Source organism: Apaloderma vittatum, unplaced genomic scaffold (genome assembly GCF_000703405.1).
Source record: "Apaloderma vittatum isolate BGI_N311 unplaced genomic scaffold, ASM70340v1 scaffold9874, whole genome shotgun sequence".
NCBI lineage: Eukaryota > Metazoa > Chordata > Aves > Trogoniformes > Trogonidae > Apaloderma > Apaloderma vittatum.
The window spans coordinates 1-22,883 of NW_009714326.1; the positions used below are offsets into that span (position 1 = coordinate 1).

General features: G+C 40.0%; 1 protein-coding gene across 1 annotated transcript in view; it reads right to left on the bottom strand.

The window, feature by feature from the left end:
• Positions 1-776: 776 nt before the first annotated feature.
• The window catches only part of LOC104273387 (echinoderm microtubule-associated protein-like 6), a gene marked incomplete at both ends in the record, with an annotated part of 59,949 nt that continues 37,842 nt past the window's right edge, over positions 777-22,883 (bottom strand). The window contains 16 exons of the mRNA XM_009868714.1: positions 777-965; positions 1,261-1,375; positions 2,069-2,226; positions 4,236-4,444; positions 5,096-5,269; positions 7,029-7,127; positions 7,754-7,883; positions 9,105-9,183; positions 10,712-10,720; positions 11,998-12,012; positions 19,638-19,764; positions 19,995-20,196; positions 20,307-20,483; positions 21,095-21,183; positions 22,082-22,213; positions 22,483-22,635. Coding sequence (XP_009867016.1) covers positions 777-965; positions 1,261-1,375; positions 2,069-2,226; positions 4,236-4,444; positions 5,096-5,269; positions 7,029-7,127; positions 7,754-7,883; positions 9,105-9,183; positions 10,712-10,720; positions 11,998-12,012; positions 19,638-19,764; positions 19,995-20,196; positions 20,307-20,483; positions 21,095-21,183; positions 22,082-22,213; positions 22,483-22,635 — 2,057 coding nt within the window. The remainder of the gene's footprint in view (positions 966-1,260; positions 1,376-2,068; positions 2,227-4,235; positions 4,445-5,095; positions 5,270-7,028; positions 7,128-7,753; positions 7,884-9,104; positions 9,184-10,711; positions 10,721-11,997; positions 12,013-19,637; positions 19,765-19,994; positions 20,197-20,306; positions 20,484-21,094; positions 21,184-22,081; positions 22,214-22,482; positions 22,636-22,883) is intronic.

Genomic DNA, 22,883 nt, shown 5'->3' on the forward strand with positions numbered 1-22,883 from the left:
TTTGAAGTCACCCTGCAACAAGACAGATGCAAGTTTTAACACCAGAAAGAATACTATTTAGCAAAAGAGGCTGAAAATTTTCCTGTTTTGTTTAGGAAGCCATTTTGATAGTTTCTACAACTGCTGAGCAGGGCAGGGGTTTTTTCCATTTGATTTGCCATGTGATGACAAAATACTAGAATGCTCTTGCATCTTCATTTATCTGATTGTATTGACCATTTATTCATTTTCCATATTAAAAATTACCCCTGTTAGCACAGGTCTATGAAGGCTAGCGTAAGCAAACCTCCTTCTGTTATTTTTTAAAAATGTTTTGTTTATTTGTTGTTTTTTTTGAATGGTGGTTGTTAATGCAATTTGACTTGGGGGGAAAACCCAAAATCCTAAAGAAAGGTTCTAAAGAGAAGAGGGAACCATACAGCGCAGGCTTAGAGTCTGTGCATTAGTTGACAACAGGACAATCTGTGTCACCCAGTGAGTCAGTACAGAATTAAAATGCTTCCTTAATCCACACCAGCCTGTACTTTTCAAACAAAAGAAGCAGTGCACGGCAAAAGATGCTCCACCAGCACAAGTGCTTAAGCACACAACCTCACCAAGAACTTCTGCCTTTTCACATCACCATGAAGCAGGAAAAAAAAAAAGAGAAACCCTGCTCTCTCTACATGGCTGCTGAAAGATGCAAATGTACTTTGCATGTTGTACACTTGGAAAAACGCATGGTTGTAAAATGCGATCCTTTTTAATTGTATACTTCTAAATTTAGTGATACTCACTTTGTCAGACAGGTCCCAGATTCTTGCTGTCCCATCATTACTTGCAGAGATAAATATGTCTTTTGAGGGGTGAGTTGCTAAGCCCCAGATTTCCCCTTCCATGTGACAATCGATCAACAAGTTTGAAGCAGCATTTTTTTCTCCTACTTCAAGGATTTCGCCATCTTTCGTTCCCACTAAAATTTTCCCCTGTTGGTAGGAAAAAACAACAAAAAAAGATTGTCATACCTCTGAAGTAACTAAATACAGTAAAAAAATATAGTAAAATATAGTAAAAAAATAGAGTAAAAAAAATAAACCAAGGTTTTAGGCTAAAGAGCACCTTGCTTCTACTCTAGCCATACTGTCTTCTAGGTAGGCAGACAGATCCTCCTCCCACAAGCTCACAAAAGCCATCTCCTCTTTGTCTCTCACCCAACCTCTGCCAGAAACCTCACGCAGAGCTGCTGCCAAAGCGCAATACCTGCTGCGTCAGCTCACTCACTTTTCCTCTGCAGACGGAGCGCACACATTCGATGAGCTGACCGGTCTCAAGCTGAAACGCTCGGCACCGTTTCATCTCTTGGTCCCACAGCTTTACAGCTCCTCCTTCTTTAGTGCTGAAAAGAAGCGTGTTGTGTTACACCCGGATGTCTCCTTCTGCACAGGCTACAACAAATCCCATATGTAAATCCCATCAGTATTTTTCTGATTAAATAGTGAAGTATATATTGAATCACCTTCTACTGTACAGAGACATCTTGCTATTCTACAACAGAAAGTAAATAATACAAATTTAAATGCTATCACACTTCATGTTTTAAATAGCGTCATGCCTAAATTGTAAAAAAACATTTGTTCTTTTGTCACTCAGTCTAAAATTCCTATTGCCAAGACCAGCTTGGAAAATATGTTCCTTCTAGTAAATCAAAGAACTTCCTAATCAGAGTCTCCACTGGGAGATGTTGCCAGTAATTTGACAGAATTAAAAAAATTAAGAAAAACCTACTTATGGCAGTCTGGCAGGAGCTCAGGCAACAAGGAGCTTATGCAGGTGCTCATATCAATTGCTAATTCAAGATTTAGTATGTCCTTTGTGCATAACGTGCATTACTGTGGCCCTGGAGTGTCCTAATTATTAGTCCTTTATTTACTAAGACACCTGAGCATGTTACATAAAGTTTAGATAGAAAACGCTACAACATTTATCCCTGGCAAGGATCACATACGACTAGGGTATTGGATAAATAAACAAAAAAACAATCTATGAGACAGATAGCAGTTGTGCACTTTAGGAAGATGATGTGTCTTACGGTCTTTCCTTCCCTCCTGTAACAATGAGCCCGTCTCGAAGAGTTGTGTACATTGTGAAGACTGGTCCTGTGTGAGCTTTTGCCACGAGTCTAATCAGAAAATGATCCTTCCAGACGTAGACGTCTCCATTTATGGCACCAGTAAACGTCAGGTTATTCTGCAACAAACAGCAGCAATCTCTGATGTGATAAATACCTTAGCAATTCTGGTCAGCTTGAATTAAAATTCTTTTATCTACTGAATTGCCTGAGAAAAGTCAACTATGCAATTAATGTGGGAATTAAAACCATCTGCACCGAGAGAACGAGTTTAATGACTGCATGCTAAAGGTGTTGCTTTGAGATATTATAAATCGTATGCGTAGGGCACTTTGACCTCGTACATCTCATCCTGAGATCTTTCAGCTGTGTGTAGCTCTCATGCTACGCATGTGCTATGTTGTGTCTCCCACTGGCGAGTCGGACAGCAGGTTACCACTACTGAATTCTGATTGACGTTTTTTTCTTCTTGGAGTATGTGTCAGTGAGAATCAGTAGAGGTGACTGGCAAGCAGCAGCTTCAAGACATTGAAAATAAAGTGTTTAAACCTAAATGCCAAACTAATTCAACCTGTTACCTACTTTATGCACTGCAGCAATGGCAGAATTTCTTATAAAAGCCACGGAACCCCTGCATGGAGCAAACTGGTCCCAGACTCCCTGAGGAACAGGAAAAAGTGACGAGTGTTCTGCACTGCAAATGCTCTTTCGTCATGTGCTCTGTTAAATGGCAAAGCTCACCTAAAGAACTAAAGGTGGCCTGACCTTGAAGTCCACTGATCCTGAAATAGTATTAGGAAAAACTGTGAGTGAACCACTGGGGTTTTTGATAACAGTTCAGAGGAAAAGCTCATGTTCTGCAGGAAACAGTAGTGGTGTCTGTTGAAGGAAGTGGGGGAAAGAAGCCCCAGAACAACTTTCTGCCGTTTGAGACAAGAATTTAGTGTGGCTGTATCCCAGCACAACTCCATGCCTTTGGCACTAGATGGACCTGGATGCACCATGGATACACGCAGCAGCAGAGGGTACGTGCACAGCTCCTAGTCTATTAAGAGCAATCCCCTCCTGCTTCTCCTGCGGTATGCACTCATGCTTCCAGTGGGACTCAACGACACATACTTGAGGAAGAGAAAAACATCCTGCATGAATGACACATGCTAATGAAGCAGAGCTCATCCGCTGCTTCTGAAGGTGCCCCTCACAGGACATTAGCTTTCTTAATTCAGAAAAGAAATTGTCTGTTGGACTGTTTCTACTTGGAAAGTACGGACTAGCAATTTGCTTGTTCTAATATTACATTCTGTTTGTTTCTTTAAATCACTTTTGGGGTCTTTAGTGTCCACCCCATTACTCCTATTTGATATTGGAATAATGCCATCAGAATAGAAAGAAACATTTAGTGTTAAGGAATTCTTGACAACAAAGTCACTTTGTTACCAAAGTACTTTTGGGGCACAAGAATGAGGATTTGGGAGCCCAGTTTCACACATTAGTACTGTAGTCCAGGGTGGGTAATTAGGAGCAAAGGATTTCTTTGAATTGGTTATTTGCATAATTTACACTTAACTTTTGCAAATGTAATTTATATGGGGTTTCTGGAGGAAACAGAAGCTATTTCAGACCTTAGCATCATGCTAACACTGCTTTTTTCCTTGTTAATATGCATTGTTTTCCTTAACTATGAAGTCTAAATTTGCTGTGACTCCTTAATGATGACACGGGAGCCTCTTATCTACTCTCATTGTCAGCATGTCATACCAAATACTCTTGGCAGAAGAAAAGGTTGCAGATCCTAAACACAAAATAACAATATTACATTCTTCTAAGTTAACCAGTGAAGTGCTAAATAACCAGCAAAGTAAAAAATTAAAACTCATGGTGGCTGATACTGTAGGCATGCACAGACATTAATAAAACCTGTTCACTACCAGAGAAACACAACTCTGCTTAGAAAACTCACATGAGGATCTAAAGGCATACAAATTTTAATTTAAAAGTTCAACTGCTAAGCAAGAGGCCCATGGTCTTGCACTGCTCACACTGTGCTGGATTTCATCAAAGGCCTTTGACACTGGCACTTCTAATAACAAAGCATTATAAAATTTCACGGCAAGTAATTTGAACTTACTGCTCCGAAGGCAACAGAAAGCATGGTTTGCATTTTGGCATCTTCCATGGAACCAATGACTCCTTTCTTATAAAGCAAAGCACCACCAGCTAATGTCCAGAACTTCATGTGTTTTACTCCAACAGACACAAACTGAGTGTCTGAATCTGGGCGGAACTCTACAACGAATATCCTCTCCAGGTGTCCTCCTCTGCTAGCAACTTTAGCCCCTGTTTTAATTAGGAAAGGATAAAAGAAAGTCAAATTTACCTGCAAAATTAAGCTCTGATACAATATTATAAAACAAATTCACCTGGTATTGGATTAGAAAACTGTGTTCCTGATGCTTAAAGCTAAGCAAATCCCAACATTATTTAGTGTATAAAACATCTTAAGTCATGCAACCTGTAAGGTCCCTGGTTATTCCACAGCATCTGACAGCTTTAGGAAATGCAGATTTAGGTCTTCATAGCATGATTTGTCTCCTTGGTCAGTGAAAGAACAACATACAGATTTTGAATATCACCAGTGAAACACAGAGACACATCTAATGAGCAGAGACACTTCTCCTCTCCCCTTTGCTGTTGCTGAAGATGATGATGCCTTGCTGGAAATTACTTTCCAAAGGCTCATCTATGGCAGAGGATTTCAAGTTCATATATTTTAGGAAGAAAAAGAAAATATTTTTCTTAATTGCATGGATTTTTATATTAAACAACATTCTTACTTACTTTGACTTGCGCTTTGCTATCTCCTTTAAATGGTTTTACAGATTAGGGAGCCACAACACTCAGAGTAAGTACAGAAAAGACTTGAAAGGAAAAGCAAATAGCTGTACTCGGTTCCTTTAGGATGAAGGAACATGTTTTCCCCGAAGTTACCTTCTTGCCACCTCCACACTGTGATAGTATGTTCTGGATCAACTCCCACCGAAACCAGAAGTTTGCCAGTTGCGCTGAAGTTGACATAGTTGACTCCTTTGGTATGGAAGCACCGCAGCATTGAAATCGTTTGCTTACTCATAGCATCCCATATGTGAATTGTGGGAGTTGTACCTATGTGCAAGAAAATGTATTAAGAAAGAATTAATTCAGCATCTGGAAATCTTCAGTGCAAAATGCATTTTTTTTTCAAGAACATTCAACCTGAACAGACACTTACAAGTTGTGGGGTTTTGGTTTGGTTTAAGATTAACATTACTCAAACAATAAAAAAATCAAAATTGCTTGCAAAACACAGGGATAAATCATTGTATTTCATGAAGTAAGACAAATTCTAAAAGAACAACATAACATTTATGAAGAACCTCATGCAAAAGAAACTGTGGATGTTTCACTTGTATCCGTGATTCACACAGATACAACGAGGTAACATGAAACTTTTACATAACGCTGCTGACTAAAATTCACAAACAAATCAGCCTTACCTGGAAATTCTGTCATATCACCTGCATTGTGAGAGCAATGGCAAATGAGGAAGCACCAAGGGAAAACAATAGGTGAAATAAGTCACGTTTCTAATGCTGAAGTGCCAGCATCAGCACCAGAAGGAAAAAAAAAATTAAAATTTTGAAAATGGATATGGATCAAATCAACAAAACAAATAAGCAGGAATATTGTTGAACTCTTTTGGGTATACTGGTTTTTATACACAAATATCGCAACAATATTTAGTACCTTTGTGTTTTTAAAATGGTATTTAAAGGAAATGCTGAAGACATGCAGTTTTTAAAAATCATCACATTTAAAAGTGAAACAAATCTACCATTTATAGAAACATATCATAGATCATAGAATGGCCTAAGCTGGAAGGGACCTTAGAGATCATTTTAATCCAGCCTCCCTGCTGCCAGGGACGCCACCTCTCGACTAGATCAGGCAACACATGGGGACATCAACCAATATCAGAAACACTGATTTCACGGGCTCCTACCGACAGACTAGAAAAGGGGCCTTTAACAGTCGCCTTTTCCGTGTCATAGAAATCAGCATTTTGAGCTAGAGCTCTGGCAGCACACACAGACATTTCTGTGCTCCCTCAGCACAGTGATGGAAACGACAGCCCTCGGTACCAGTGACAAAGGTGGTTTGTTGAGGTGCTCACCTACCACCACCTCCCTGCCCCTTACAGAAGTTAGGGCCTCGAGTCTCCTTCCAGAATGATGTGGGTTAGAACGACACCATTGCTCCACTGTTAAGCTGGTTTGAGTTAAAAGGCAAGAGATTCTTCTCGAGGCTCGGGACAAACGATCATGGCACTTCCCATGCCATGTTTACTCCTGTAGAAGGCATGTGGGAATCTAACAGGACCCTCCACATAAATGTTAAAAAAATACATCTGGTTTCACAGCTGGCCCCTTACACATCTTGTGACTTCTGTTGTGATTTCTCTCTATTTCTTTCCTTTTTCCGTGTAGCTTTTGTAGTTCTACACAGGAAATTTTCATTGCTTTATTTTCACTCCCGAACATTTTACTCCTAACCAAGAGCCTTGAACACAGGAGGGGAAGAGGGAATTCTATAAATCTCCTGATTACAGATTAATGAGATGATTTAGCACAGTTGATCAAAATTTGCTTTCTGAAATGCGGTTCTACAACAATTAACTCTAAAATCCAATGACTCACAATCAAAGATGAAATTGAAATCATATGAATATCCTAAAGATTATTACTTCTTTTAAAATTAAAGAAAAAAAATCGAGGACAGCAACACTGGCATGTCCTGGTAAAATTCCTACATAGAAAAGCCCAAAATAAAATCAGTGCCCCTGACAATTTTGGAGGAAAACTTTGTTATATGGAGAGTCACCTACCGATCTGGCTGGTAGCCACAATATTTTTATACTTTGGGTGCTGATTCACAGTTAGGCAGAGAATGTCATCAGTATGCTCCAGGTAGAAACTCTGACTACCTAATAAAATTCAAACATGGTTTTATTCACAACCATTATCAAGGAAAGAAACCACCACTGAAGCAAAGAATATTCAAGCAGCTTGTTGCTACACTTGTGCCTTGCTCTCCTGGGGCTGGATGGGCTCAGGCAATCACTGGCAACAGCTGCCCTGTGCTCACTCCTGGGCACCACTACCAAATACACCAGGAACATAACCACTCACACACAGACAAACAGAAACACAGACAAACAGAAACACACACACACACACACATAATATATACGTATGTAAGTATAAAAGCAGTATTTGGTGAACTAGCTATGTCCAGGGAACCAGGAACCAGCCCAAGAATCATCCTGTAGCCTCCTGTGACTGCAGGAAAAAGCAAGAAACAGAACAGGTTTTTATCACACCTCCCAGCAAAATCTCATACCTACTGAAAGGAAGAGCATGGCTCTGCAGGATGACCTGAGCAGGAGAAATTGCCAACCTAACAGCCATCTCATTATTTTTTGCATTATTTATCAAGGTGCAAAATGTGAGAAAGTTACAGGAACATTAAAAAGTTCAGACTTTTGATCAGAAATATTTTACTTGTACAGTATATTTTTTTATCTCAAAGTAAGGTTTCAAGTTGAATTACCGGTAGAAAGATTTTGAACTATGCCTGCTGCAGCGGTGTGGAAAATAATATCAGCACCATCATTTAGATAATGCAGGTTGTTCCGACAATCAAATCCTCTGTATCCAAAAACATGGTCTAAAGCCAGCTCCTGGGCAAGAAAAACAAAAAATGAAGAGTAACACTGAAACTGAAGAAGAAACAAGGAGATTACTGAGTTTGGATCACCTAAGTGCAGTTCTAAAGTAATGACAAAAGCTACAAATGTCTTGTAGAGGGAATAGAATAATTAAACAACAATTAATCAGTTGTCCCTCCTCTTCTGCAAATTTATCAAGCCATGACATTCTCACAGACTATCTACAATGCTTCCATTAGTCAGCTAAGGCACTGCATTTGTATCATTCTTCCTGTAATAATTCAGGCAGCTGTAACTGTTTTGTTTCTGTGAACTTCCATTCCAAATATATACAATTTTTAAAAAGCTCCCAATTTTATTAATCTTCCCATCACAGTTTAACAGCTCTATAGGGTATCCAATATTTGCAAATATCTTTACTTCAAGTCTTCAAAAATCATTCTCATAAACTACCAAATTTCAAGAGACCAAATTCAGACCTTAAAGTCCTTATAAGAAGCAAAGGCAGTCTATAAGTAACTCAACAATTAAAACATTAATTACACGTATAATTTCAGCTTACAACAGGCAACCACCAAGGAAATTTCCTCCAGAAGAACAGTGATTGTTAACAGATTGTTGTCCAAGTTGCTTTCCTAGCTCAGAAGACAGACTTAACGAATCTGTCCCAAACAAAATTACAGCTTGCTTGGAACAATTTGAATTACACTGACAGACCAAGCAATTGTTGAAACCTGTCCACACAAATCCTTGTTCAGTGTATTATATGGAAATTCAAAGAAATTGTTTGGGAGGGCCCTATGGTTTGGGGGGAAAGTATCTTGCCAAGAAAATGAGCAAATTTCATCACTCAAAACCCCGCATGTGATTTTTCCTGTGTCAAAGTGCTGGTTCTGGCTGGATTGTCCTCAGGGTCAGGTGGTGCGTGTGGGTTCTGCTGGGGACACACACCCTCTTTGGCTCTACCTGCTCTTCAAATTAAGAGACAAATTTGGGATTTGGAGAGCTGGTATTGTAGGTAAGCTTTAACAGCCTGAACCTGAGGTTCCTTCTGACAGAAGGTGCTGTCTGTCACATCTCCTGGCATTTGCCACCAGAGCTTGAAAGCATTTTCCAGAAATTTCTCTCTCTTCTCTTCTACCTACATATGACTTCAGCTGTCCTCTAAACAGGGCTCAAATCTCACCCTGCCCCTATTATTTCTAAAGCAAATGGAAAAGTATTAAGCCTGACCTCAACCAGTTTCTTTTTTTTGTTGATATTGTTCTTTTGCAGCTTCTCAGGTTGAGGAGCAGCTCTGCTAACTGGTGGCCTGAAACAAACATTTAAAGGACAACAATCAGTATGTTGGAAAGCAAAATGAAATGTTCACAACCACAGCGTATGTTTTGTGTGTGAGCAGAAACAGCCAACTACAACTCAGTGAGCTGAATGCCTAGATTTTTTCAGTTGTACAATAAACTGACTGAAATCACAGGCATCTGGATGGAAAGAGCAGAAATAACATTGAAGTAGATTTTGTGGATGAGTGACAGAACAGACCACCTTACTCCAGTTAAAAAAACACACACAATATAATGATTTAAATCCATGGGGAAAATCCTTGTATAGTAAATGAGAGTAAACAGTTGCTTTCAGAAACGACATAGAAGATTTTCTACAGCTGGCAGCTGACCTTTCCCAACCATTGCTGCTTCTAAGAAACTTCATCACAAAACCTTGATGAGGCTTTGTTAACATCTCCTCAAAAATCATATTTTTTTTCATAAAATGATTACTTTTAAAAACATACAAGTCACTCATCCATGTGAATTTAACAGACGCTAAGGCCAGCAAAGCATTTTTATAGAATTACAGTTAGTAAAAGTAGCTCAAAAGACAAATGCAGTACACGGACTGAAACAATATTTGAGCGCAAATGTTCCTTCAAGACAGGTAACCTTTCCTGCTACCACCGATCCTTCTGAGAAAAAAGCAGCGGCACAAACCTAACAGGAGTAGAGGCAGCTCAGCCTCTAGAAGTTCTTGACTTTCCAAAATCAAATGCCTGCTGCACGGGCTCCACTTTGGATGACCAGTGTGTTAATTTGAGCATCACGCTTCTTCCTTTCTCTTAACGGGAACCCACGAGGGCTAATTCTGACCCTGTGAACAGCAGAGCCAGAAAAGTTGCACTGGCTCACGGGAGAAATGAGCCCAGAGCAATCGGGCCAAGAATCTTTATTAGGTTTCATCATCTTTTAACCTATTTTCTAAGTAAATGCTGGCTTCAGAACCTCACTTGGCTGCTGTTAATAACCAAACCCCACCTACTACATGCCTTGAAATTCCACCTGCAAGTTCTGGAGGTGGGGTTAAACACCAGTAGGGTTCTAGAGGCAAAAAATCCACAACGCCTGTCCTCAATTTATTTAATAAACACATCTGGAAAGCATTTCCCCAGTTTAAGATTTCAAAAAGGTGCAAACTTCATATACATTAAATATGCTGTGAAAATTAGAGAGTTCTTGTCCTTAGACCATTAATGCCTGTTTTGCAAAAATTAATTGCAGAAGAATGAAGCCCCTTTTGCTAAGAGGGAGCTGCTTTTTCTGGAGTTGTATTTTTTATGGAAGGAATTAATGGCAACAATTGACAAAACACACAGCTAGAACACTCCATGCTACATGGAACACCTAGTGCAGGAGTAAGCAGCACAAAACTTGAGCTCTAAAAAAAGGCAGAACAAAGCAGGAGGTAAACAAACTAGCCCACGTCTCAAGCAAACAAGCAAACCCACTGAGTACCAAAAAAGTACATTAGCAGGTGATCTTGTGACATTGAAAGAGTGAAAGAGTTACCTTGATCCCCTTGTAAGCAGCAAACAAAGCCAAGTAAGAAACTTAATAGAGTTTAGGTGCACTTCTGACCACTCTACTCATGCACAAGCACTTTCAGAGTCCATCAGCCATCACTCTGTGGCACAAACCATGCTACTGAGGCATGCCAGCGAGAACTAAAACAGAAATTAAAGAGTGCACCAGTCTACAAATTGGGAAACGTCACGCCCTGGCATCCCTGGGGATCCGCTGAGCTGGAAACCCTGTGGGATGGAGGGAGAACAGGAAGCTCCATCCATGCTTTATCCTGGAGGAGAACGTGAGCCCACGCATTTGGTTACTCGCAGGTGCCCGGCAGGGGTGGAAGCTGGTAGAAACTTCACAGCCTCAGGAGCACTGGGGAGAATTTCACACAATGGATGCTTGTTCTCTCTCCTAGCTCAGCCTGCAGTTCAGCCTCATAACTGTCCTTGCCAGGCCAACTTACTCACGAGGACAGCTTGTACTGTTTTGTTCACAGGGAAACAAGTACCTTTATTTTCTCTGGAAGTGGTCAATCAAGTCACGTTACAAAACTGCCAGTGGTAACGGGACCGAATAGCAGCGTGGTGCCAGTAGCGAAGGGGTGCAGAATAATTATTACAAAATGTAATTCTCTTACAAAATAAAATCATTACGTGATGCTAGAACAGCAAAAGCCATTTCAGCCCAGATTTACTAAGGCCTCTGAATCAGCACTTACGAAAATAATAATCATTTTCTTGTATGCTTCTTGCTCTTTTTTCTGTTTTAGTGTACTTTTCAAATGGATTGTTTTTACGTTTCTTTACCTAGGAGTATCGGTTGAAGTTTATGACAAGAGCAAGACAATTGTTTTTATGAAAGCAAGAGAACACTACCACTATGAGATGATCGATTGTCACTAGATTGTAAGCATGAGATTTAATTTGGAAACATACATACACACACATACACTTTTATATATATCTTTTCACAGCACACACAAACACCAATGTTGTGTGCATTCATATATACATGTACATATATACACACACGTATGCATTCATTGCCTTCTTTATAAAACACATGTAAAGCAGCATCAAATATTTAACATTTTAAGAAGTCATTTCATTTTTAATGAGTCTGAGACTACACCTAATTTGTTATGATGCATAAGATGGCAGTGTCAAGACAAGAAATCTGCACTGTAGCAAGTGACATATATTTACCCTTTTTGACCTAAGCAATCTGCATTGTACATTCACAGCAATCTGTGCGTTTGCTATGTGCTGTGTGGTAGTACTTACTTGACAATTCCCTGCCTCCAAAGGAAAGCAAGTTAAAACATAATACAAGCATTAACAGTTTCTTTCCAGTAATTTAAAATAAATGTGCTTATATTACGTTATCAGATGAATGAGTTCCGGGAAAGACAAGACACAGTCAGACATTAGAGGGCTTTTCAGTTCTTTAGATACTGTGAATACAGAAAATAAATTTCTGTTACTGATTATTATCTTGATGATATGCTTACATATGTAAGGGAAGGGGGAAACACCTTGAGGGAGAAAAGAGATGTGACCACAGAGAACAGGGCCAAAATAAGGGAGGGGGAGTTGGATTTGTTTATGTGGAAAATAAAGGAGAGAAGAAGCAGACCAGAAACTCCAAACAAGGTTTGGAGCAGGGACATAGGGACACCAAGAAGGTGATGGGCTGGGCTGGGCAGAAACAGGCAGAAAAGAAGCTGAAGAGACTCCAAAAGGGAGACCAACGTGTCTATTTAGATCACTGCTACCTGGAGAGGGAACATAGATGCTACACAAAAATAAAGTTGAGCAGGAGTCTTCCGAAGAAGAGAAAGCAAGGCTCAAAGAGAGGTAAGACGATCCACTAGCGGTAGGTTTGTTTGGACAAGAGAATTAAAAATCCAAGGTTGAAAAAAATCCATACTGCTCATTTCAGACAAAAAGCAAAAGTAGCTTTTAAAAGTTCTTCTCAGTAGTTGACACAAGGGGGACTCCCAAGCGCCCTAGAACTGCTGCAAAACTCCTAGAGCTGGAAGAAGCTATTAAAAGATTTTGAGTATTCTATGCCCTTGAATTTTCCCACCCCAACATACATAGTTGTGTGTTCTCCTGCTGTTACTTTTCCTTTGCATTTTGACAACAAAAAAGAATAGCATTCAGCATGAAAATATTCTACTCTAGTGCAGTGGAGCAAAGCAAAACTGAAACAAAACTGGAGTGAAATGTCAATTGTAATCTAAATTATTTTTTTTAATCATAGCACTGAAAAACCCTAAGCATGATTGAGATATTTATCAGTTGACATGTATGCTGATGCACTCTTTTTTAAAAAGAAAAGAAAGAACAAAGGCATTGCAGAACGTACGGTGGTGATAGCCATTTCTGTATTTTGTCAGGGAAGATAGTCATTGCGTTCACATGTCATTCTAGTTCAGTTTCCAAACGTGAAACAAGCAGAAAAGCAGATTAATAAGAAGGGTAATCACTTCTGAATGAAATCGGTAGAGGCCTTTATTTTCTAACAAAAAGACACTAAAATAAACACCTACTGTAAACAGGCTGGCATTGCATCTGAGACCTGCCACAAGTAACGCACTGCACAGACAGGGCTGGCTGGAAGATCCCTCAGCCCCCTTCGCCAAAATCAGCATCAAGGAACACGTTTTAACATGCTTTAGAAAAACTTGAATTTCTGTCTTGGAGCTAAAAAGCTTTGAGTATCTCAGGTAACGAGACTTCAGGAGAATGCTCTCCAAACACTGCCAAGGCACGGGAATCAGCCCAACTGGAGCATATTCTAGAAGTCGCTCGCTTTCCCTAGGCTTCTCTCAGGGTCTGTGATCATGTCCGAGAGGAAGACTCCTTCCCTTTTGTTTTGTTATTCTTCACATAAATTCTGACATGTTTTGAAGCTCTGCTCATTCTATAAGTAAGAAATTTCAAACAGTATTACGTGGAGAACTTTTGGGCTGGAGGTAAAATGTAGTAGCCAGATCCTTCCCCGCTGAACAAAACATACCAGAAACAATGCTTTTTTGATCCATCCTGGACTACAACCTACACAACAACACTCCAGAAAACCTGCATATTTCACTTCAACCTCAAGGCAGGGAGCACTCAAGCTCAGAGCGAGGGACACTGGTAACGCGCTGTGCCTTGTGACTGTACTGGCATCCCTCAATTCCACACCCACCAAGAGTTACACCGATAAAAGACCCTTGGGTCAGCTTTGTGCCAACCTGTGGGAGAAGGGAGAGGGGCTCTGACTTCAGCAGGTTGGGAGGGACCATGAAAATACCAGGCATAATGTGTTCGAGCCTTGGAGACAAGTGTGAGGAAACCAGCATGGTGCCAAACATATTTAGAATTGACATAATGCTGTTCAGAAAGTAAAAGTGAATATTCCAAGGATGCGACTGAAGCAGTAGGTTTCTGCTGAAATAAGCCCAAAGTTATTTTCTCCACCCGAGAGATGTGTTTCTCCAGATGCATTTTGAATAGTTCCCACCTACACATAAATACAACAGAGATTCACATTCAAAGCTTTTACACTGCCCCACCGAAGTGCACGTGTAAAAGTGCATGAACCAGTTTTGTAACCATATGTCTAATAAGTCAGTTCACAGTACAAAGGCTGCTACTCGCCACTTGCGGGGGCTATTTTGAAAGCTTACATAATTCAGCTTGTGTTGTTTTAAAAAAATAAATAATCGAAATACGATTTGAAGAGAGAAAATCCAACTTCTTAACCTTCTCATCTTTATCAGAACATATGATTACAAACGATGCATAATAACACGATTCAGAACAGGCTCCGAGGCAGGGAACTCACTGAGAGTGAGACAGGCCAGTATGGCATGAAAACAGAAAAATAGAAAAACATGCTACTGCTGCTTTTTGTTTTCTATGCATTCAACCTGCTTGAAAGGGTTTTTCATCACCAGGTATATTACAAGAGTTTTCAGTTTATGTAGAGTCATGCAAATCAAAACTAAATGAAAGCTGCAAACATAGGCTATACATTAGCAGTTAGTAGAATGCAAAATGCAAATATATCTTTGCCTTTCGTATTAGTAACATAAACATAGTCTTCACGCAAGCTTGTTTGACTTCTTAGCATATAAATCCTTTGCCAGTTAAAATGGTCCCAATTCAAAAGTGAACCCTTTTCTGGAAGTAAGCACAACTCCTAGGTAGCACACAGTATAGCTTACAATTGTCCTGGATTGTCTGGGACAGTCCCAGCAGTGACCAAGTGGTCCCATGGTGGGGGAGCACTGCTTTTGGAGCCCCCGCACCACAAGACTGCTCCTGCGGCCCCTCGCATTGGCACCCCGCTCCTGTGCCAGATGGGCAGCGTGGAGAAGAGGATGCCAATCAGAGGAACGGAAAGGAAGAGAGAAAGCAAGGCGGGTGGGAATGACGGACATGGAAAGGGAGAAGAGGAAAAACAAGAAGGTTGGGGAGAGGAGAGAGAAACAACAGTCAATTAATCATCTTGAGTTAATGCACCGGCTAATACAACTGCAAGACACTACAACTGTTCCTCAGCCTCATCTCTCCTGGTGTTTTTCCATCCTAAAGCTGTAATTGCTGACAGAGACAGGAAACCTTGAGTCTCCCGCAAAAATACAAGACCCTGATTTATTTCCTGTGCTGCAAGTACAATCAATCACGTAACTTCTACGTTCCTCCAAAGCATTTCACTATGTAAATAAATGAGACAGGAAAAGTATGTTTGCTATGGACTTTAATTTTATTTCTAAGTTTGTCCTATATAGTTTTTCTTCCTTTGTAATCATTAATTTTCTCTGCCCAGTTTGCTTAGGGGCCCAACAACCAGGAGATCTCGAGCAGACCAGTGTAATAGAGATTCCCTTTCCCTCTCACTGGGTTGTGCTAAGCTCAGAGCACGTGCTAGCTGGCAACAGGACACACAACAGCGGCTCAAAGTCACTGTTGTCCCATATCAAGTATTACACCAAATCTATCCTCCCACTGCGGGAGAGCCAGGATGAGAATTGCTGTCTTCCTACTTTTGGCAAAAAGACAGCAGAGGAAGCCTTTGTATTTAGTTTTGGGGGAGTCATCTGCGAGTTGCTGATTCCCTTCCAGAAGGGTGGTGCTTACTGCAAAGCTTTCCCCCTCACAGCCCGGCACTGCCTGTATCAGCTCTCAACCACACACTTGCAAACTTCTCAGGAGACAAATCACAGTTTCTGACATCAAACACCTCCTGAATTGTACAATGACTCGTTATTTCTAGAGAGGTAATGTACTAAGTTTTTCGAATGTACTGGTCTTAAAATTACAGAAGCAGGGAGACCTGCAAGCTTATTCTAGCAAACACAGAAGTTAAAAAGATAGAAATGTAGCTATAATAAAAAGGAAAATAAAACAGCCATGTTCTTAAATCAAAATGTCTCCTAGGCACCACACAGTACCTTTGAAGCATATCTGCATTATATAAGCAGGAAAATAACTTTTTAAGCAACAATACACCTTCTGAATATTACTATTTAAAGAAAGAAACACAGTGAGCTTAAAGACCTGGCCCTCAAGAAACATCTCAGAGCAACAGTCCCAGCTCTTGCTGTGTCTTGCTTGAGCTGGAAGCTTGTTTTCCCCCTTTTCTTTTCCTTTCTTAATTTCAACTCACTTTGTTTAATGTGGAGTTTCTATACATATAAATAACTTACAAACTTCCTTTCTCAGACAGACAGAGAAAATACAGCAAGGGGGACACTTCTGTCTTCTTAAAACCTCTCTGCATTTTGCAATGAAGTGAACCAGCAGATTTTTCAGGTCTTGTGGTTAATTCACTGCTTCTATCTTAAACAGCTTTCCAGCTTGTAATGTAATCCTCAAAATTCAGAGTTTGTTATGAATCTCAGAGTAGTCACAGCACATAAATCCCATCAAAGACAGAGTCTTTGGGGTGTTCATAGAGACCGCACAACCACAAAGAGGAAAGTTTTGGGATTTGGAGTATTTTCTCCAGACAACCTTCCCCCTCAAAAGCCTACCAAGTTTTCCCACATACCTGCCCAAAAGAGAGTGGAACACATGCTCTTGGTTCCCTTCTTCATGGAAGCTTTTGGAATACAGTCAGACAAACCCTTCATTCTGCATAAACTGCAACTGGTGCAACTGTGGCCAGAAATTGTAGTCCTTGACAGCTGCAGAAGCCAACGCATCGATCTCATCTTACTGCATCCAAACCCCAGGCCCTTGCACAGCTTAAGGCCCTATCCCAGCACAGCACCCTCAGAACCTGTGGTTTTGCCAACATTTCACCATAGAATTTCTGCTTCTAACTGTTTAACTATAAATTCTGGTAATTTTTATTAACCCAATGAAGAAAAAGAAGAGAATATGTCTTTGCCTAACAACCCATATATGAAAAGGACGGGATCTGTTGACAAATTTGTCGGAACAGCAAATTCTACACATTAAAGATGTGATTATATTAAGTAGCTTTAATTGAAAAAAAAACATAAAAACCCATGTAGAGTAGCTGTGACTCTTCAACAGAAAAGATGGAAGGACAGTAGCAAGGGTTTATTTTTAAGTTGTTTGAAAATTAAGTATAAAACTGTTGATTACAAAGAGGCAGTAAGAAGAAAAAAAAGACATGGAGAACATTAAATCCTTCCCTTTTGTTCTCTTCAGTCTAGAACTTGTTATGGGATAGATCATTCCTTCAGCTATTTTTATGTACAGTCATTATGAAGAGACTACTATGGAAATCAGAGGCAACCTCCCTGCAGAGGAGGTGTCTACCTGTTTTACCAGGCCCACCAGCTACAACCAGAGCGGGGAGTGTGGAAACCCTGCAGGAGCTTCCAGCTCCAGCATTGCTTTGTAGCGTCAGACAGCCCAAAGCACCTTTTCCCTGTGTTGGGGCTGGAAGCTGGCTCCATTTGTCTCCTTATGTCCCACTTTACAGGTGCGACGTTTTTTGTCAAAAAGGCTGAAAAAGGCAAAGTGTTTCTTCACTTCAGGGGCTGCCTTTCTCCACAGTGACAACGGCAGGCTGTGCAGCATTGGGTTGAGAACGTGGACAGACGCAGCAGGCAGGAAGCCTGGACAGTACGTGACAGACTGAGACTCTCCTCCTCCAAGGCGGAGGCTGTGGAGAAGGAAAGCTTCCTGGAGACCCAAAGGGGCTGTGGGGATTCTTACTCCCGGACTGAAAACAGGGCTGAAAAGCTGCAGAAGAGACTGATGCTTATGCTCATATTGCTGGTAATTCACTAGTACAAAACAACTGTAAGCCCAGCTTAATCAGTCAATTAACCTCACTCTGCGGTTGCTTTTACATCATCAAAGCAGAATAAAGCAGCTGGAAGATACAAGGGGCTCCGGTGTAAAACATCTGGCCATTGTAGCACTGACACTTGTTATTTCATGTGTAATAACAACATAGCAGTATTTGACCAAAGGAAAAATATCTTTTTGTTTCCTTTTTTAACTCAATCTCAAAACATTCCTGTTTGCTAGATAATACCCTATGCCTTTCTATAGAAAAATGTGGGGAGAAACAGCTTATGTGAGTAAATGAGAACATGGAAAGAGAACACCTTAAAAGAAGGGGAAAAAGATATGGTTATGGTCTAACATTTTGCTGAAAAATATCACTAACCTTCCTGCTGCATGTTTTCGTTAAAACATTGGAATGAAAAAGGGGTTCGACATTTTTCTTCTAATTTTTCACACCAAATATTTGGTCTCCTATTGAAATACCCAGTGAAAAAAATATTAAATATTACTTTTTGCCCACCGTGTTCAACACTGCATTCTTTGAGAGCTTTGAAACCAACCTAATTTATTTTTCCAAAGGTCTGCATGAGATTAGGAAGTATTACAAACTCCATTCTGCTTCTTGCAAATCAGGACACCAAGGATATTTAAAGCCAAAAAAATCTCAAAAGTAGCCACTAATTTTCAGTAGTCAGGAAAAGATGTCTTAGACTTTAGTCTTCTCAATGTAATTACGTGTTTGTTCGAAGAACTGCTGAAATGATCCCTACTTGCAGCTGTGAGTGTGTAGACTGCTGGTATTGTTCCTGTCACATGTTCTGGGTAAAAGGAGGGAAAACAATTAAGCTTAAATTTTTCCTGCAGGTTAACTCACAGCTGTCCTCCTTTTCAGTGCCCAATGCTGGGCACAAGTAAGAAGATTCATGATAGAAGAATGACCTCTTAGAAAAAGAAATTCTATCAAAAGAGGCTGCATGGATTCACAGTTGAGTCATCACCTGGATTCACAAGTGTAGATTTACAGTTCCAGATTACAGAAGGGACTGTACTTTACTGGTTAGAGATACTCCTGTTCTGCCCCAGAAGTCCCACCCCACTCAGAGTTACTACTCACCCAATCCCCCAGGTCTGCATTTCAGAGACCTCACCCTGTATACTTAGCTCTTCCTTCTCTTCTTTAGTGTCCTCTCCACTGCTGTTCTCCTTCCAGATTATTTTACTCAGAATAATTCACCCAAAGGCCAGCGTGTGCCATGGAAAAATTCAGCTTTAACAGTAACACCCTGAAGCAACTACAAGCGACTGAAAAATCTTTCATTGATAAAATTGCCAAAAGCCTGAACTACAAAGTATTTACAGGTTCACCCTGTCACAAATGCCCTCCTGCAGACATATGTACAGCTACACAAATTAATCAGGAAAGAATCTAACTGCTCGTGTGAACAGAAGAAAACACAACACTCACAGCTGTATTACTTATGTACACAGTTTTCTCTATCACATTAACATGTTGTACCCTGTGAACACTATTTTAAATGTTATCTTGTGGGTTTTTAAATTCCTGTCTTATTTCTAAGGACTAATTTTAGTTTAATGAAAAGAGATTCAAAAGAATGCAATGTACATTTGGAAACAAATTCCTTTGTGTGACATACCTCTCTTCTACCGAAACCTCCTTCAGCTGCTGATGTGGTTTTGTCCCTTCCATTTCTCGGATGCTTACTGCATAGATCTTAGTGGTATAGTCAATTGCTTTTTCTCTTGCAACATCACTATCATAACCTTAGGAAAATAAAACATAAAATAAAACAAACTACCCTTGTTTTGTAGTGGAAGAGTAGAAAACAAGATGATCTGCACCAATAAAAAGAAGGAAATAAATCCTATCCGGCTCTCCCTACACTGAGCTCTAGCACATGAAAGGTTCTTTTTCAGGTCAAGTGAAATGCCCGTGTGACTCTCTGTAGAACGAAGACTAAATTCAAGATGTGTTTTATACAACCCCTTTTTACCTCCGTCTTCTTCCGCATCTGTGTCTGATTCTTCACTGTCAACCAGCTTACTCTCCTGAATGCCCAAAAATTCTCTGGTCCAGATCATCAAAGCTGTGTCAGCACCACCTACAGTCAGCAGCACAGAATCATTGTGCAACCACCGCACGTTGGTCACCTGCGCGCTGTGACCCACGTACTTCTTGAATTTTGCGTGTTGACCCTGTAGCACAAAGAATTTGCGCGTTAGCAGCCTGATATTTTGCAAACAGCGCCTTCCTTAATTCCTTCCCTTGCACAGTTTCTAAGCACAGAAATAAACACACTTATTACCTTCACTGGATATGAAAAAAGCTTCACAAACCCCAAATCATCTCCTGTAGCTAACAGCGTTCCATCTTTTGTAAGACTGGCTGCATTTACAACGGTGACATCACTGTGCATGGGCCAAATTCCTTCAAAAGTAGGACCAAGAACACTTGTCCAGGTGTCCCACTCAATCTTCTCTATCTGCAATCAAAATTTCCCCAAAAGAAGCAATCTTAATACGTATCAGACACAGGTTTCTTGTGTATATTTTTCTATGTTCAACATTAACTTAATTTTTTCAGTGTTTTGAGAAACTGTTCACTGTTTCCAGTTTCTTGATACAAACTGCGTATCTTCATCAAAGGCTCAAAACTTCAAACATTCCAACTTTCTCAAGGTAGTGCATGATTTGGATGAAATCTCCTCAGAGATTTTCTGAGGTGCTAAACACTGATGATTTTGTAGAAGAATTATGTGTCACAAACAACCAACATCATTAAAAGCTAGGTCATATGGCTAAAAGATGTTTTATAACCTGTATCACACTGACTGCACAGAAGGAACTGCTCAGGAAAGGGGGCTACGGGAAATGATTGCTGTCAAACAAGCAACAATAGATGTCGAGATACAAACAGACTTCCAGGTTCTACTATCTACTAATGCTAGGAAAGACACTCTACAGAACGATTAAGTAATTCTAATTCTAACCACTGTAAACAGAGTATTTTAAAAGGAAGACAAACTATGCTAGTTTAAACAGTCCAGAAAAATACCTTTCACAGTAACAAAAATCTAGTAAACAAAATTCGTACCTCAGCAATTCTTATAATACGTCTTTTCCCCCGTGGGGCTTCAAAAAATAGTTGTTCTTTGGCACCAGAATTGACTTGCAATAACTTTCCTGAATGTGAAATAAGAGTTTATTATGAATCTAATTCATTATTATGAATATTATGAACTTTCTTTTGATTGGATGAAGAGATTTTTGGAGGTAAGCTAAGGAATTATCCTCCAGAGAGTTATTCAAATCAAAAGCGAAACAGATGCTTAGAGTCACTCTTCAGAAGAATCTTAGACTCCTCATTTACAATCTTGCAGCAATTCCCTTTTTTCTAATTAGAATTATTTTGCTTGCATTTTCATCACCATGATAATGGAAAGTAAAATAAATACATGTGTATGCTAATAATTTTCATCACAATTTTGCAAGCCAGCTTTGCTGAAAGTCAAAACCAGCTATGCGCTGGCCCAGCCTTGAACACGAAGTTTACCATACCCATACAAATACTGTGGTACCAGGAAGATAATCCTACATGTAACTGACAATATATTAGCAAGTATGTGTGCGTGAGGAAGCAAAAAACACTTTCAAATTTGTACCATATTATGTCTGGGAAGGCTTATTAGCATGGGCTCATTATCAATCCCACTAGACTTAATTAGTTGTGACAATAATGCTCAAAGAAGAAAGGAAATTGAACATAAAAGGTGGAAAAGCCTGCCACGCAGTGCAACACTATAAAAAGAACAGGGCGAAGAAAAGCAATAGTATATTCCTAAGCAACATTTGTAGTCACATGTTGCCACAGCAAAGCACCATGTACTTGGTACAAATGCTACAAGCGAGGATGTACTCCACCAACAAATGGAACTGCACTGAACCCATATGGTGCTTGATGGTGAAAAACCCCTTGCATTAGTATCTACAGCTTTTCTTAGTAACAGGTACAAGAACAGTTTTCTGATACTCTGTTTTACAGGCATTTTACACATCTCTATCTCTGGTCAAACGTTTTTACCTCTTGAGTCCCAGTCAATGTGTGTGATATAGCTAGATGCACCTTTACAAATGCCAACTCTTTTGCTGGTAAGCACATTGTAAATATCTACAAAATTATCGTGGGAAGCCACAGCCAGGTACTTTCCTGATTCTGTAAAGAAGAGACACCGAGGTTATTAAAGGTGTACAGGTTAGAACTATTACTGTTACGTATTTTTACTACTGCTGTGCATTCAAATACACCAGTTAGGGGTGGGCCCATTACACTAGGCTGCACACAATCATTCAGGATTGTGAAGTATTTAAACGTATGCAGCGCATATCAAGCCAGTCTACTGTCTGAACATTTAGTCTTTTTCTAAAGGAGAAAAACAAACTCCAAGAGAAACACTGTCCTTTCACCTTATCATTTGAATATACCTCGTGAAAACTTTATGTCCGAGATCATTTCCTTTCTGTGGTGAAAAGAGACCATGTCTTCAACAGTGTCAGCATTTACCACCAGAAAACTTCCATCATTCAACCCTACGGCCAAGGCTTTCCCATCAGGGGAGAAGGCACAGCATCGTCCACCTACAAAATAAACCAGAAAGGAGTACCTTCAGGTTTACAGGCTCAGGATTGAGAAAACCATCAAGAAACTGCAACTGCCAAGTTTTTACATGAAGCTCGTACTTTCAGAATAGATTTGTTATTTATTAAAAGAAATACATTATGTGTTAGGAGGGCTATGATGAATGTTTTACTAAATGGGAATGTACTCTCTGTATAGGCCATTCTCAAGTTGACATTAGAAAATAAGACCTGAAAAGGGTTTAGGT